The sequence below is a fragment of the Corvus hawaiiensis genome, chromosome 1, assembly GCF_020740725.1.
Source record: "Corvus hawaiiensis isolate bCorHaw1 chromosome 1, bCorHaw1.pri.cur, whole genome shotgun sequence".
Taxonomy (NCBI): Eukaryota; Metazoa; Chordata; class Aves; order Passeriformes; family Corvidae; genus Corvus; species Corvus hawaiiensis.
This window is the reverse complement of record NC_063213.1, coordinates 4,214,346-4,232,131: the sequence shown is the minus strand read 5'-3', so window position 1 is coordinate 4,232,131 and position 17,786 is coordinate 4,214,346. Positions and strand designations below refer to the sequence as shown.

General features: G+C 40.4%; 1 protein-coding gene across 7 annotated transcripts in view; it reads right to left on the bottom strand.

Moving 5' to 3' along the window:
- Positions 1–17,786, bottom strand: part of CTDSPL (CTD small phosphatase like) — an 80,924-nt gene that overhangs the window by 25,625 nt on the left and 37,513 nt on the right. For 6 of the 7 annotated variants that reach the window (XM_048317447.1, XM_048317538.1, XM_048317059.1 and 3 more), the window contains exons 2-3: positions 8,228–8,382; positions 1,659–1,691 (exon numbers count right to left, since the gene is read on the bottom strand). In XM_048317447.1, coding sequence (XP_048173404.1) covers positions 1,659–1,691; positions 8,228–8,382 — 188 coding nt within the window. The remainder of the gene's footprint in view (positions 1–1,658; positions 1,692–8,227; positions 8,383–17,786) is intronic. The other variant, XM_048317372.1, reaches the window with a different exon arrangement.

Here is a 17,786-nt window from a genome sequence, read left to right as displayed (position 1 = left end):
GCATCAGATGGCACTGGAGAAGGGGAAGGAGTGTTCAAAGTCACCTGCTCACTCAGAACTCTACGTCATGACTGCAGAGATAAGTTAATTTTACTGCCTTGTTAGTGGTGGGAATATATGTCTGCAAAATTACAGCTGAGCTTAAAATAAAAAAAAAAAATTGATAGAGGAAAAAAAAAGATATCCCTTCTGGAATAATTCATTTTCCTACCACTGCCCAAATCTAACAGAGCGCTGCTTTAACATTGCAAAGACAGTGTTCTAACAAAGCATCTCATTTCATTTCTGTACCTGTCAAAGCTGTACTCATTTATCCTTCCAGAATTTTGTTCTGTTTCAATTCTTATTCTGTTAGTACCTACAGTCACTCTTGGGAAAGATTTTTATTCCAGGTCAGAGCACAGCCAGAACACGTTTCATGTTCAAATAATTCCTGGTGGAGCAACTACAGTCACCTAACAGAATTTGGCAGGTATGTAAAAAAGAAAAGTAGTTTGGAAATCAGTATTTTCTGATTTAAACCTGAAGTTTTCTATTCCTAGACTTGCAGAAATACAAATCACATGCATGTCCATGCCTGTCTGCATACACACCATGCATGAGCCATATCAGAAATAACAGGTAAGCAATGAAGAGGAATTTCCAACAGTTCTCAAATCCAAGAAAAGCTGCTGGAAGAGGGAAGATCTGCACAGTCACAGTGATCTCCTGGCACTGTTGCTCTGCAGCACAGACAGGGGGGCTTCTTACAGGAGGTTTTGTAATGCTGGGCTACGTGAGAAGGAAGGGAAAGAAGGAAAAGAATGGCATCTTGGGGAATATCCAGGTCTTTAAAGGCTACCAAGTATCTCAAACAAGAGGGCTGGGTCATTATCTCCACACATCAGCACTGCTATTTTCTGGGAAACTCTGCAATGATGAAGTATTGTAAACAGCAAAGGAGCTCAAAAAAAAAAAAAAAAAAAGGCATTTTCAGCTTTACAAAGCCTAAGCCTTCATCCTTGTAAAAAAAAAGAGCTGCTTTTTGACCAAAAAAGGTGAAAACTAATTAAATTAAAAGCTTCGGTTTGAAGGACTTGGTTTTTTTCTTCCTTTTATTTAGCTTTGAAAAATAATTCAGATGCCAAACAGCATTCCAAGTTTAATCCAGGGAAGATAAACAGAAATATTAAGGCCCATAAAGCAGCAGCTGACACCAAGAGCATCATCTCAAACAAGTGCAGTAATGAGCAATAGTCAGTGTGCTCTGTTTTCTTAATGTGACTTATTTCAAATAAATTATGCTGTTTCCAACTCTTCTTTTCAACTGGAATATAGGGGGAAATGAGAGGAAAAGGTTTTTGTAACTGTGTCTCACAAAGTGATGATGAGTCACCTTTTGCCTCTATTAAAATAACTTCAACTTTCAGACTACTTCACGTGTTTTCAAAATGCTAAAAATGCAGATGGAACACAGATAAAACCCAAACTCTTCTTTCAGTCTCTGTAGAACACATGCAGTTCAGCTCACCTCTGGGGATACAACATTACAGACAGAACATAAAATCCTTTTGTTAACTAACATGCAACACAAAACAGACCTGTTAGACTGCAACATAAAATGAATCAAAGCAAAAGTCATGAAAATTATTAAAAGAAAAAGGGATAAAAATACATACACTTGGTATAGGCATGACCTGCATCTGGTCACCCTGGGGAAAAAGAAAAAAAAAAAAATCACTGTAAGGGTAATGGCTTTTAAAGGGTAGAACAAAGGTCTGGAGCAGTAAATGTAGCACTCAAACATTTTAAACCAAAAGTTCAAAGTATTCAAGAAACCAGGGTAAAAAAAAATAAAACCAGGATTTTGCATTTTAGTTGCTGAAATGATCTGTTAGTACACTGGCATTTATGATTTTTAGGAGACTGGACTGATAAAACCCATGCTATGATTAATAAGAGATGGCAATAAGAAAGTACCTGCATTTACTGGAACTTTTTCAGCTTTAAGATCTACTAATGGGTATATTTGTCAATTTTCACTGCAGCAACAAGAGGCTGAGCCAGACCCCGGCAGCAGGGCAGAACCCCACTCCTTGAACTCAACTTCATTTGAGACAACTGACTTGAAAAAACAGCATTTTCACTTAGGCAACAGCAAAAAAGTCTGAGAAGGACATGATGATGATAAACTAATCCAAGGAATCCCACTTTCCTCATCCAGCAGTACCAGTGCTGTTCCCATGGTCTCACTTTTGCACTGCACTTGGAAGAAGGCAGCAAAGTCTCGCCCAACTTGACCTTTCCTTCTCATCCTCAGGCATCCAGAAACAAGGACAGCTCCAAAATGGACAAAGCTTGGCCACAGGGGCACTCAAATTTGTAAGAGATTTCTGAAGCTGGAACTCTGTTTTCTCATCTTTCTAACCCTTCAAAACCAACTTTGTTTTCTGGTGGGCACAGTACATAAAAAAGGAAGCTGATCCTTCTAGCATAGATGTTGCTTGGGTGGATCATTTTATTATTTAATATTTGGACAACACAGGCTCTGATCTCCAGCAGAGGAACTATTGAAAGGGCTGTTTTCAACACTAGAACAGCCTCTTCCAGCTGAAGAAGCCTCCTGCTTATTTGTTTTCAAGTCTACCAGTGTTGACACATCACTGACAAAAAGAAGTAATTCAGTATTATTTTTAAAGTGCTCTTTTTTAATGCTGCTCAGCAGAAATTTTTACTGAAGTTTGCCCAAAATCCTGAGAAGCTGAAGGAGCAACTAGAGAGCAGCAACTATCATGAACTATCAAAAACTTGGCACTGGTAAAAAGTACCTGATTTCTAGAAAAATACACACACACACAAGCTGGTAAGAATCCAAGTTTTTCTCAGAGTAATAGCAGTAAGAGTAGAAAAAAATTTAATTCAGTACGTTAATGTCCTGTTAGTGGAACTGTCTTCCACGGGAACCCAAAACCAGTTTCTAAAGGACTTGCATTACTGTTTGCTTAATTTTTCTCACAGAATTTCTTAAGTTAAAAAAAAAGTGGGAAACAAGCGAATTTCTTAAGGGGAACCCTGGAAATACCTATGCAAAAATGAAAACAGTAGTGAGAGTGATGAGAACAGGACAAACAAGCAGAAAGAGAACTGCAAGAGTCTGCTGGGAAAGCAAAACTGTACATGAACAGGCAAATGCTTTTTAAAAACAAGCCTGCTCTGGGAAACTTCTTACAAGTGTCCTGCCTCATTTCCTAATGCCTTGGAACAGGAAGGGAAATGGGTCATAACAGCATCGTTTGAAAGAGATGACAGATGACCGCATTTGTTGAAGGCTTTCCACGAGCTCCTGATGTTGGTAACAGAACAAAGCTGTTCCTAGAATGCCAAAATTTCCCTATTGTATCCCTAAGACAACCCAGGAACTGGTTTGTCCCCAGCCATTGAAATCAGGGTGTTTTTTCTTCATGAGTTTTATTTTTTCCACACTACATACAGATGGAATGATAAATCCTATCTTTTCCTGTAGCTACATAATTTTTAGTTTGGAACACAACCATTTCCAGCACTGTGTTGCTCACTAATGCTCTCTATGGTCATGTGTGGGCTCAAGGAGCACCAAGTGACAGGCCACAGTATTTTGCTTTTTTTCAGAACAGTCTGTATTCAAAGGTAAGGAGCTATTTCACTTTAGAGAAGAAGCTGACCAAAGTAACAGATTTATCCTATTAGTTTCTTTAGCACAAAGCTTCCTCTAGACCATGACAGGTTCTTCAAAAACAGTAGTACAGTTATTATTTAACATTTCAGTGACTTGACAAACCCTCAAACTCTGTCTTGTAATACAGAGGACTTTTTGGGAGGCAAAGAAGGTCAGAATGAGTGAGCAAAGAGAGAACAAACATAACTATGGAGACGGGATTTTGTTCTCTAAACAGACCTTCCATACCACATGTATGACCAACAGAACCAAATATCTGGAATTTTTTTGCTCTGATCAGTGAAGGCTAAGCAGGAGAAAAAGTACAATGATTTACATTAATCTCAATTATCTTCCTCCACATTGGAGAGTGATTTCCATGTCTGCTCAGAAAGCCTGTCATTAATGGTGCCCTCATCAAAGAGCCCACGCTCCTGCTGCTCCTTGAGGTCTCCAGCATGACGCAGATGCTACTTTGACCTCAAGAATGTGCTCACTACAAGCTTTTTCTCATTTTGCAGGACCACATTCACGTGGGACAGAGAGAAGATCCTTTTTCCTGTACTGTGTTGTAAATAGAGATCCCTGAAACAGACAGGAGTGTCAGAGACACGACCACAGGGCATCTACACAGCTTTCCAGCATCACCTGGGAGATGATGGCATGGGGCAGTGGGGAGGAGGAGCCCTAGCTTTTGGAGTGAGGTGGAAATTCAGTGACAGGGAAAGCAGAGGGAGCAGCTGCTGCCCCCAGAAAAAAACCTCCTCCTAATTCTGTGTTCTTCCCTATTGAGTGTGGATCAAGAGCTTCTCCTCTAACTCAGCAAGTATAAAAATCCCTTTCCTCATTCATGCTTCATCTCATTACCAGGAGCCATCTGCCTGATCTGGATCTTGCTATGAAACAAAAGCAAGGATGACTCCAGTGGAAGTGGGTTGGGAGTGAAATGGCAAAGTGCCCACAGACTTGTGAGGGCTTCCTCACCCACACCACGACTGAAAGCAAAGGGAAAAAAGAGCTTGCATCCAGCTTTTCTCACCTTCCTCTATCTGGACACCCCCTTCAAGTCTGAATGAATGAAGTCTGTATCCACAAACACCTCAGAAGTCAGGTAACAAACTTACCCAGAAGAAAAACCTTACATCCAGAAAATACACAAATTGAGCCAAGTTGCTAAGTGAAGGACGAAAATGGAGATTTGAATTTTATCCCAAAAAAAGCAAAACACAATTCCCTCTCCCAACACTCTAACCAAAAAAGAACAGTGGCTGGAAAGTGCTGGGGAGCTGCCTGCTGCTGAGGAGGCAGGAAAAAATTACCAAGGAGTTCATAAGGCTGAACATTGTGTACTCCCAGCGACACATCTGGCTCAGCATCCGAGCTGCAGGCAGGCTGATATACCCATTGTCAGAGGTATCACATCTTAAAATGCAACTTCGTGCTGTGCTGAATAGCTGCTGCATTTGAAGGAAAACAAATATGCCACAGTTTCAGTAAATACAAGTTATTATTGAAAAAAATGTTGTATTGAAACTTTAAGAGACAGAATGGACCATTCATTACCAGTATTAAGAGTCACACTTGGACAAGCAGCTGCTCTGTGAGTAGAAGGTTTAAAAGTGAACTCAATATTTTAAAGAAGTTTTTGGGATTTCCCCCCCACCCCTCCCCCCCACTTTACAGAATAGAATTCAGCACTGAAAAGAACTGTTTAATCAAAACCATGCTCAGTTTGGTGTTTCTGCCAATCCCATGAAGAAGTGACAGAACACTTGATGGTCAAGCACCATCAAGTCACATCATGAAGCACTGATTAATCTGAAGCACCAATTTCATTTTTTTTCTACTAGAGCCATATAATAACAACAATAAAAATTGTATCACACATCACAATTACTCTGAACAAAATTTCAGTCCTGTGTTTACAATCACTTTACAAAATAGTCTCCCCCACTTTCCCTCCTTTTGAACAGGTCAGCATTTACAAAAATCAAGATTCCTAATTCAAAGAAAGTTGGCTTATCACATCAGCTTCAGAATATGCCAGAAGCAACACAGAACAGTGAATTCCAGTGAAACCAGCAGAGGCTTTCCCCGTTCCTTTCCCTCCTCTGAAGTCTTTATCACCAGTTTTCATGTCCCAACTCCACTGAACAGCAAAGACGTAAGGAAAGTACATCCAAGCCATTTTATACTCATTCCTAGTGGTAACTGCTTGACATTATTGTGCAATTTTCCTTGTCCATTTTTCAAGGAAAGGGTCACAACACATGAACTGACTGGGCCTGGCCAGAAGTGAACTGTGATGTGATAAATAATTAATAACACATAAAAGAGAGAGCAGATTTGACTAAGTGACCATTTGAGCAGCAGCTTAACAGAACTTAAACAATTCCAACCTGGCAGTGAAACCAATGCAAAAAAGAGCTTTAATGAAACAGCAGAGGAATTTAAGCAGTGGGTTGTCAGGTTTTCTTTTCTTTCCTGAGAGGCAATTTTGTCATTCCTGGACATTTAATTTCACCAATTTAGAATCCAAGGCCCACTGTTGCTTCCCCCACCTTACTTATTTCTGAATCTAGACAAGATGCTCAGTGTTAGCTCCACCAAATTCAAGCAGCCTGCACAGCTCTGAAACAGCTCTCCTGGTAAAAATCACCAGCCTGACAGTGTAACAATATTCAAACATATTCAAGTCTTCAATGCTCTTTTTATTTCTTTAAAAGAGTTTCCTACTTACACTGTCCTAGCACTCAAAATAAAAACAGTATAAACACATGTAGAGCTTATTAATCTTTAACACTGCATTTAAAATAGCAATGTCATAGACTTATTTGACCTCAAGAACCACTTAAAAGTTTAGCTATATTGATTTCTTCTAAAAAGATATGAATGTCTGAGTGCATTTCATTCAACTGAAGGAAACACTCTTTAATTAAAGTCTCTTCAACATATTCTTTGAATTTTTCTAGTCTCCTAAGTTTTGATCTGGTAATTTTAGGAATGCTGTGATTTGTGTCCTGGTCATGTGTACAAGTATTGCACAACTTCAGAACTGCTCACTGAGGCAGCACAGAGTGAGGATGAAAACTTGTGTGGACACACATGCAACCTCTCAAGGCATAAGATATATTTAGAAAATAATTGTTTTGCAAAATGCAATCTGGAAACTACTGACTCCAGACCATTTTAACTCACATTTTTCTACAGAATAAACAAACCTGGTTTCATGTTTTAGTTTCTGCTGAACTCCCATTTTCTCCCAGATGTAGTCTTGCCAGCAGTCTCACTCCTGCCTCCTTTCCATTCCCCAGCATAGTGGAAAGGAAATTTTGGTAGCTTCCCATCCCTTTTTTTCCCTCTGATGAATGTGTGCATACATGCTACACACTACTCAGCTTTCCCTTCAGCACATCCAGGCTAGATTTCCCTCATTTCACTCGAAATGTACCTTGGCTAGCAGAAGAAGTCTAAAAATACATGTACAATCCCTCCTCTTGGCAGGATTTTCAGTGCATTTTACCTCTGCGTGAGCAGTTTCAGCAGGAACTGTTACAGTTCAGACTTTACCTCCACACATACTCAAAATCTCCATCACTTTCATCTGCTCTCCTTCCCTCTCTCCCACCAAACATCTCCTTGCTCTTTTTCCTGAGCTTTTCAGAATTCAAACACAACCAGCAAAATTCAAACCAGAATAAAACGGACTGGACAAGGGAAGTAAGGAATCAGCTGCATCAGACATTAAAAACTGTGTGAAAAGCAGAAGGGTAAAAAACCCACAGAGAAATCTCCATTTCTGCTATTATTCCCACCATGGATTCACGTGTATTTGCCATCTCAAAGGCGTGGAAACTGTATGGAAAACTTGGCATTCCTATGTTTGCCATATTGAACTGAACTTCTTCAGGTCTTAACACAAATGCTCTCAGTGTTACCAGATTTATAGAGAACATACTAATTTGTGTTGTAATGTTTGTATTCTATTTGTATTTGTACCTAAAATCTCTATCCATTCATTTGACTCATTAAATGAAACTTAATAACCTGGAAAAATGGCCAAAAGCTGCTATGTCTGGACTCAGCATGTACTAAAAAGAAGTGGACTGCTTAGGAAAAAAGGTCCAAATAATAGCAGTTCTTTTGATTTGTTTTTATGTCACTAAAAACCATTTAAAGTGAAATCCAGAAGGCTCCACTATGCTCCAGTGGAACACATTTTAACGTTCCTGTAATCAGGAAAGGGAACCAAAGCTGGAGACAACTCAGCAGCTGAAATTTTATGGGAAGTCTCCATTTTTTTTAAATGTCTTAATCAGGTTTTAAACGTTGGTTGCTTATAAAATGTACAGTGCCAACACTCATAAAAGAAATATTAGTTTTGTATTACAGATGAATAGACAGTATTAGCAATCCACCACCAAACCAGTAATTCTTTCTGTAACTCACAGCTGTTCCCCATGAGGGAAACCTGTTAGGACAGAACTTTGGAAGCAGAATTAAGCCTCACTTACAAAAGACCCACAAGACAGCAAAACAGGACAAAATCCTGACCTTCTGAAGTCCTCCATTCTCCTCCACCAAAGGAGGCAGAGCACTGGTGCTGTTGGTAGATGGTGGCTCAACATTGTAGTCACGAAAGCAGCAGAATAAGGTGCTAAAGATACTTCGACTCCTCTGCTTCTTCAAGCTGATATTACATTGGGACACTGGGGAAAGAAAAAAAACACACAGCAGAAAAATAAATTCATGTGGTACAGACCTGGTTTTCCAGACCACAACAACTGAAGATGTATGGTTGTTATACTTGGAAATCTTTATCAAGTGTTAAGATTACACAGATTTTCCAGCATATTGAGACCCCTTTTCTTCTGTTTCGACTCATTTTCTCCCTTGTCAGACTCATACAGCGACAACCTGGAACTGCATAATCACACTGAGACAACACAGAGAATTTTCCAAGTAACATCCAAGGTGAATACTGTAATTACACAAAATAACTCGCTGCTAAAATGTGTCTCTGGACTGAGGAAGCAAAGAGATCTAAACACCAGAGACGCACTAAATTCCTACTGTAGAGTTTCTACACAGCTACACAATCACGTGTGGAACATGTGAAAGTCCTGCAAGGGTCAGGAAAAGCTCTGAGACGTTTCTGAGTTTCCTCTTGTTACTGTTTGACAGCATTGCTGGAGGACCAAAGACACACAGCATAGAGGCTGCAGGAACAAGGGTGGTACTCAGGAAACAAGAGCCCTGGCCTTGATTTTCAACTTACTTATTGGTCTACCGGGATAAAAATAACCCTAAAATGGTAAAAAATTACATACAGCTGAATGAAAGCAAGCGTAGCATTTCTAAAGAATGAAAACTGTAGTTAAAAGCAATAGTTTAGAGAAAAGAAATGCATGAAAGACATCCAGGGATTTCCCAAAAAAAAAAACCTCTTGAACACACGTTAAAATAAAAAAGAATAAAATAAAAGAGCTGGAGAAAAGGTTTAGAATGTTTTAAGTAATACTTGATTTGTTCACTAACTATTTTAATGATCCATTGTCATGCTTCTAGATAATGCTTATTTAGAACTATTTGTTTCCTATGTCGGATAGGAAACCAAACACTTCCTCATTCCAAAGCTACAGGTAAGTGAAATTCTTAGTAAGTCCCATCACGGACATCAAAATTTGATTCCCCATCTTTCTTCCCCTCACAGATTATTAAGGAACTTCCACACACATCCACCTTCCTCCTGACAGTGCAATCAAGGAGATCGGCTACAGAAGTACAAGCAACACAATTATTAATATATAAAGAAAATTTCAGTGGAAGAAGGGTTGTGCGTGGAATGGAACAGATCTCCCTGGAAGACCTGAGGGGATTCCATCTTGCTCTGAAGGTGTGCAGGTCCCCACGTGTGCTTTGACAAGAAAGATGGAAAAGCAGGGAATGCCCCTTCCCTGGAAGTGTCCAAGGCCAGGCTGGATGGGGCTCGGAACAACCTGGGATAGTGGAAGGTGTCCCTGCCCATGGCAGGGGGTTGAAACTGGATGATATTTAAGGTCCCTTCCAACCTAAATTATTTTAGGATTCTATGATTTCCATATTTGCCAAAATACTTTTCCACTTTAAGGCAGTAATCACTGCCCAGGTTCAGTTATTAATTGCTACTAAGAGCAAAGTGTACCAATATCAAAAACTAAACGGGTTTTATAGACTTCCACCAATTTAAAAAGTACTCAGCAGGATAAAGTCAGAACTGTGCAGAGATTTGTGTGCTCAAGGAAGTATTTCATTACTTTAAAAGACATCTGTAAACTGAAACCAATCCAACACCACTTATCAATACTCCAGTTAAACACAAAACACATGTAGAACTCTGGCCACCAGTGCTACAAGTTACAGTAAAAGACTCATTCTCAAAATGTCATACTCTATTTGCAACAATACAGTTTTAGAAATCCCCAAAGGATACCTGGGCAGTTGGGAAGGACATTTTCAAAGCACTCAGAAAAAATGGTATTGCAAGCACAAGCAAGTTAGTTGCAATATAACCCTGGCAAGGAGAACTCCTTTCCGACATTAAAAATTGAAATATGCTGAAATTAGAACGGGAGGAACAATGCTGCGTGTCCTGCTGCCTACAGCTACTGCCACAGAAACCTTCCTAATAATTTCTTGTTTGATTTCAGCCTCTACTTAAAAATATGAGGGCAAATTATCTCATTTGAATGCAGGTATCAATTACAGCAGGCTGTTTAAATTCCTCACAGCCTCAGCACAAGAGATCAATGGAACACCAAAACCATTTCAGAACTAATATTTGTATCTTCTCTACTTACTATAGAAAGAGACAGTAAATTTTCTAAATAAACGTTCAAAAATCTCTAGACAAAAAATACTGATTGGTCCAAACCTTCTAAGAACACTTGGATCCAAGCATATGCTCGAAATCTGGCCACTCCCTTTCACTTACTGAAGCATTTTACTAGGAAAAATAATCCTTCATTGGATTTTAATCTTGGTTTTTAGTCTTGACAATTCTGCCATTCATAACACAGTGCAGTTTCAAACAGGTCTTTCTACTAATTTAGATGTTGTTTCAAAGGGATTTTATAAAGCTATTATAGAGGCTTTACAGTGACGTAATACATGATAATTTTGGATGCAGTAAGGAACAGAAGTTCTCAGGCGGCTTTATGTGCTGTGCTACATTAAAATACAAATACTGCATATATAGAAAATATTTGCACCCGTTAGCTCATGTTTAGCAACCTGACAGTGCTGTGCATCATGGAAAATAGTTTCTCCTTCCTTAGTTACCCTGAACCACCTGCAATCCGTGCACTGTTTGCTGGATTTGCTTTCCTTGAAGCAGTGACAGCACCACTAGAACAACTATAAAGGTGCAAAGAAGCACTGATGTTGAATGACTAACACAAATTTAGGTACTCTGGATGGCAGCAAATTTTAAAGAGAAAGAACTGCTGAGGACAAAGTCCGGCATTCCTTAAAAGCTCATAGGTGAGACCAGGCAGTAATGATACTGTAAGGGTAAAGTGAGTTATCAAAACTGCAACATCCAGCACATGGAATTTAAGGAACATTTTCTTTCCTCTCCTCCACCTTTTGAAAGTTACAACCTCAGTTTCTGGAGCTGATTTCCTACACCCTCCCCAGACACAATAAGCCATCATTACCCCACCACACTGAATGCTGAGGACACTTTCAGTGACATTTTACATCTCAAACCCTGCACATGGAACACCTCAACACCGTGTCCCAAAAAAGCCCAGGCAGAACAACTCCACAAGATGAAAATACGTTCTCTGTGAAAGCAGAGAAAACAGAGCAGCAGGTGCCTGCAGGAGGGGTGAAGAAAGGATCAGGGTGAGCCTGGAGAGGTGCTTTCCCTCCCACCACCCCAGGTTCCCTCCAAGTGCAGTTTAAGGACCTCCCCACCTGAACACACCAAATATGTGTGCAATAATCCTCCACAAATTCCTCTTTCATGGCTTTGCCCCACTTTCTGAACCTACACCAACTTTTAGAGCCCAAAGTATTGTGTAGCAGGAAGGTCCACAGCTCAGACAAGAGCTCAGCTGCTTCAGAACTCTGAGCATCCTTGTTTCTTACCTTCCTGCAGTCCCTAATTTGTATTTTTGAAGCAGGAAGAGAGGGACTGGAAGCACACACAACATCCAGGATGAAAGGAAGAAATCCCACCATGAATTTAAACACCCACGCAATGCTTTGTTCTCTTGCTTTTCTAATAATTCCTAATATCTTACTTGAGGTTTGCAACAAGTGTGCATTGGGCTAATGTGATTTTTCAGATCTGATTGTACCACCAAGATCTCTTCATTAGTAGGGATTTCAGGCATTGCTGCAAATATAAATGAGGAATTCTTGTATCTTCCCATGCAGAAAATGTCACATGTATCTACATTTAATTCCATCTGCTATTTTAAGGGCCAGTCATTCAAAGTCATGCTGCCTTCCTACAACTTTTCACAGTTAGGTTTTAAATCTATATACAGATGCACAGATATACGCACCCATCTATTTACATGCACTAACAAATAACCTTTTCCTTCACTAATTTTGATTACTTTATTTCCTTTTCCATATGGTTTAAGGCTGCACTGAAGAGCAGAGTGCACAGATCCCCCACTGCTTTGCCACGGATCTCCTGGAGGTCTGCAAGAGCCTTCAGTGAAGCACTTTTGTCAAATTACCTGAATTTGTAAAATGTTATTTACAGCCAGGGTCAGAAACAGGAGCACAGTGGTTTCTGTCTAGAAGGGAAGTAACTCTGGTGCAGACTGGCCCCAGTTTAGGGTCTCTCCTGTAATTTCCAGATGCCATTTCTAAGGACAAGCCTCACTACCCATGACCCGTGTGCCACCCATTGTTTGAGGGTATGTTAATCCCTGAATTGTCTGGAATCCAAAGACAGTCCCAGAACCGTGCTTATGGAAGTCTTCTGGCAAGTCCTAACAAACCCACAGCACTGGGGAGGGGCTCAAGGAAAGATAAAGGCCAAGTTTTAAAATAAATTCCTGCAGTCACATAAGCTTAAATGGGAGGTATGGAGCCGTACTGGGTGGTTTACAAGAGAACAGGGAGAAAAAGTCCACAACAAACCCCAAGTATTAACACACACAGGTACAATAACACAAATGTTATAGCAGAAATTAATACAAGAGGTGCTAATAGAAGTAATCTACAGCATCTTCTCCAAGCTCCTTTCACACACAGCTTCCTCTGGAAGGCAGAAGGGTTGTGCTGCTCTCCCACCAGGACAGTTCCAGCAACAGCACAAGTTACACAGTAAAAAAAAAAAAAAAAAAAAAAGCTTTTTCCCTCATGTACTGTACTCTAAAAAAGTTTAGTTGAGGGCTTTCCCCATCAGATCTCGCTGTAGAGATGTGAAATTACAAAAGCAGATTCTTGTGCAGCCACAGTACCACAAACCCCTCGCTGCTGCAGGAAGCTACCTCGGGATGACTGGAAGGCTCCAAGCCCATTCCTCTGCAGCCAGGAACAAGCTAATTACCGCTGAATTTTTCCTAATTAAATGAATGCAATATCCAGTTCTCCCAAATAATATGAAACTGGATAATGAAGAGACTTCCTCGCTTACAGATGAGCTCACTAAATGAATAAAATGAACATCTGGGTATGGGGAGCTCTCACCACAAGTTAGTTTGTAACACAGGACGGAAAGAGGCGAGTCAGAATTAAGTGATATTAAACAAAGCCTTTCTTCAAAGGAAGCAGTTTTAAAATCTATACATGATTAGAAATGTCTAATTTCTCCAACTTTGTAAAAGGCTGTATCTGATCTTCTCAGAAAAATGAAATTTTATATCCCACACGCCTCAAGATGGAAACAGTTAAGGAGAAAACCATCAACTTGCTGATACAGCTCCTCTTTTTGTGATGTACTAACCAGGACAGAAATTGTTTTACAACCCTTAGTGCCAGATCTGCATGTGGTGCTCTCGTACCTTTAGTTTTAAAATGCCATTTGCAGTTTATCATTGAAAGGTTTCACCTCTCATGTAAACTCTGCAGAAAATATAGCAATAAAAGCACTGTCACAATACCTGAAACAACCACCCACAACTGGTTTAACCTTCAAACATGTATAGCCCAAGCAACTTGCTCTGCTTAAATTCAGCATATTATATCCCAGAATTACCTTAATTTCAACTGAAACTGGCAACTCTTCTTCCCCCAGCAACACAATTAAAAAAAAGTAAGGTTCTGGGTTTTCCACTGAAATTATTACTTTGAAGGGAAGGATCCCAGACTAGTTTAGTGAAATAAAAATCTTTCCAAAGCATTTGACTCTCCTTCTCCACCAACCTGTTTCCCAGGCATTCCATTAGTAGTTTGCTCTGGATGGAAGTTATGAGCAAGAAAAAAAGCTTGAATATGTAAGGCAGGTGGGGACATGAGGGAAAAATAACCGAGTAACTTATTTTTATTTTTGAGATAATTTCTTTAGGTCAGTGCACTTTGATCTGAAAAAAATATCAATATGATTTAGGAGCTTTTAGGGAATTTTAGGAAAAAACTGAACACTACTCTTAGTAAATCATTCCATGATGTTTTGGAAAACAAGCTCATGAGTTGCGCCTGAACGTTAAATGAAATGATGACAGAAGAACAGCTTATCCCATTCTAAGACAAGTTTTCTAGTGGGTATCAAAACACTACAGTTTCATTTCTGTACCTCCAGAAGTCCTCAAAAATAAAATTTCACACAGTACCTAGAACAAAAATCATCAGGATGGATGCTAATTCATCCATCAATTCAGCTAAAGCTGTACAAAGACCTCTACCTAACCAAAGAAAGCTTTGGAAATGTTCCTGTTGCAGTAGCTTAAAGCTAAAAACACCCCCTTATTTTGCCTTACATAAATTATTTATTACAGGCCTCAAATCTGGGTGGATTAAATACCTGCTCTTGGTTTTGCATGCTCATATTTTAAGGATCAAAGGTGGTGAAATTTTGAAGTCACTTTCAGAAGACACGACTGAGAACTCAGCACTGCTGTCTCTGTACGGGCTGTGACGCTTCATGAAATGTAGCCAGTAAATGTTAAAAACACCAATTGCACACAAAAGCCTCTTAAACGACAAGGAGGGATAAGAAGCCATGAAAAGGCTCAGAACAGGACAAGAACCTGATGGATCTCAAGGCAAACTCCAAACCCTTAAAGCTGTTGCTACACTTCAGCCTGCGTGCTGCGGTTTGGCTGGACACATACATATGATGGTACAACCTTCATATATGTGTCAGCTTCTCATATAAGCCATGACTTAAACATCTTCTACAGTATTCCAGAAGTGAGGAGAGCTGCTACTAGGCAAGATCATGTAAACATACATGCATCTGTCAGAGCCCAACTCTGGCATTTACTCAGCCCGAAGACTGAAGGCAGATCCACGGCTTCTGGGGCATCTGCATTTCAGAGTGAAGCTGAAAAGTTAAATACTGATTTAAGAACCCAATTAACCTGCTGAACCATGTTCTGAGCAAAATACCTTCAAGCTCGAATTAAACAGCGCAGATTTTGGCCGCCTCCTCCCCTGCTCCAGTGCCTGACAAGCTGACAGGGCTACACTGAGACCACTTCCAATTCTGAGAAGCAGCATGTGTAGATCTGTATCTCCAAAGGACTGAAAAGTAGGGCTCCTGTAATCCAGGAAGGAACTAATTAACAAGCAGCACTTTCATTTTTGTGCCTGTATTGCTTGCCACTGGAACAGCCACTGGGACAGAAGATGGATGGGAATACAAAGGAGAAGTTAGGAGATGCTCGCCTCCAGTAACTCCCCCAGCAAGATGAGCCAGGGAGCTGCTGTACCTTTGGCTTTTATGTAAATAGCTGGACAGCCTTGTCTGTGTTCTCCTTGGAGCACCCAGGATGGATGTGCCCCAGTCTTCAAGGATTACCTGTGCACACTCACCTCCTTTTCACACAGGGCTGAATAACTACTGAACACACAAAAAAAGGGCTACAAGAATATACCGAATTTTCTAATGCATACATGCAAACATACACAGTTCACAGTCAAATCTTTTCCTAGTATTTTTTGCCTTTTTTTTAAGAAGAGTGATAGCACTTCATAGGTTCCAGAAGAGTCTGGGAATACACATGCTCAAAATACACATCTGCTTAAAAAAATAAGTAAATGATTAAATAAAATAAGTAAATAAGTAAGCAGCCACACCCCACAATCACCCTTCCATCAGCTGATAGTCTGAAACATCGGTACAAAGGACCAGAACCATTTAAGAAAAAAAGACAAAAAATGAAAAGAAATAACGCCCTCATCTCACTTTGACACTACACTCAAGGGCGGGTTTGCAGCACTGGAGTTCAGTGCTACCTGGCCAAACTGATTCAACTCCAAGCTTTTTGCCTTGAAATCTTTCATTCCTGGAGCGAAATTCATGCAATGCAAAAGCAATGCTTCCAACCAGTTTAAGGGCAAAATAAAATACAGCAAATAATGAGAAAGTAGCAGTGCCACAAGATTGCCATGGTTTGTAACTGGGTGGTAAACCAAGCTAACTGAAGTATGCAAGCAATGCTATGGAGATGTATTATGATACAAAATAAACAGAACTTTCTACAGTGGCATTATGGAGCCATCTCTCTGTCCCCGTAGTGTTTTGTGCTTCAAGTGTTTTGTCTCAGTGCAATAATCTATAAATATTACAGAGCAACAGCCACAGACTGATACATTCACGGCACCGGCACACCATGACAGTTCACTTTAAAAAATGGCATTTTCTGTGAAAAACAAAGCATTTTGGACTCTGCAGCACTTCTTTGCTGTTTGAGCAAGGCTGGAGCTGCTGGATCTGGATATTTTCCCAGCGCCGAGGTTTGGAGCGGCAGTTCAACAGGAAATACTGCGCAGTCTGTGCATGCATTACATTCCTGTCCCGCCCCGAGCAGCCGCCAACAAACAAACCTTTCTTCTAGTAAAAGAGAGAGACAGAGAAAAAAAATACACTGCACAAAGTTCACCAGCAGATGTAGCCTGTGGATCCAACCCAGCCTTTTCTGCTGATAAAGAGAATTTGATGTATTTGCGATGTTGGTGCAACATCACGGTTTGGTGAAGCTGGATCAGCAAAGACCTGGGAGTTTAAAGCTGCAAAATCTGCAGCGCTGAGGTTCCATGAGCTGCTGCACCCACGGCAGAGGGTTTTGCTTGAGAAGGGTTTGCCAAATATTAGTAGCAGCTTACAATAAAAGGGATTGTTTTATTCCCATTTTACTCAGCACTTAAGTTTGTTTTCCACCATCAGTAACACACAGTAACCAGATCAGATGTTTGTGTATCTCAACTTCGTTGACTAACTCAATTTCGAATCACTCCAAGGTTGGCCTCGTTGAAAAAAAAAATTCTGGAAAATATTCAACCATAATTTGTTAAATACTTGGTAAGGAAGACAGAGGAGAAACAAATGGGAACAGGAGCAGCACACGGGGTCAAAATGGCTGGATCTCCGTGTTTGTCAGTGAGGGCTGATCCCCCCTGGCATCGGGAGAGGATCTGAGTCGGAACAGCAGGGAAGCAAATGTAAACAAGCACGTGTTTATAGAGCAGAAAAATGTACAGCATCCGCTCTGCTCCGGGTTCTGCTTGCGTGGGACATGGTGGGAAAGGCAGGGAAGAACAACTTGCTCCATCCCAAGCAGCTCAAACACAGGGAAAAAGCAGGAACAGGCAAGCAACGGGTGGCACCTGGAGCCGTCACACAACCCAGGCAGTAACTGCTACCCCCACACATTAATTTAACTCACAGCTGGCATAATAATAGTAATAATAATGCTAAAAGAAGTCTTGGAACCAATGCTGATTGAACAAGAAAGAGGGATAAACAAGCTAAAGAAAAGCCCTTTGGGAGAGTGTTTTCTTATTGCACAGGGTATGAAGGGACAGATGGATGCACACTCGCACGTGGCACGGACACGCACACACGGCCTCTGTAGCCCCAGACCGTGTTTGCCTGAAGAATTTATGCCATGAAATTAGTATGAAGTTAGTGAAGAGCTGTAAAAAAACCTCTTTTTCTGTGCTC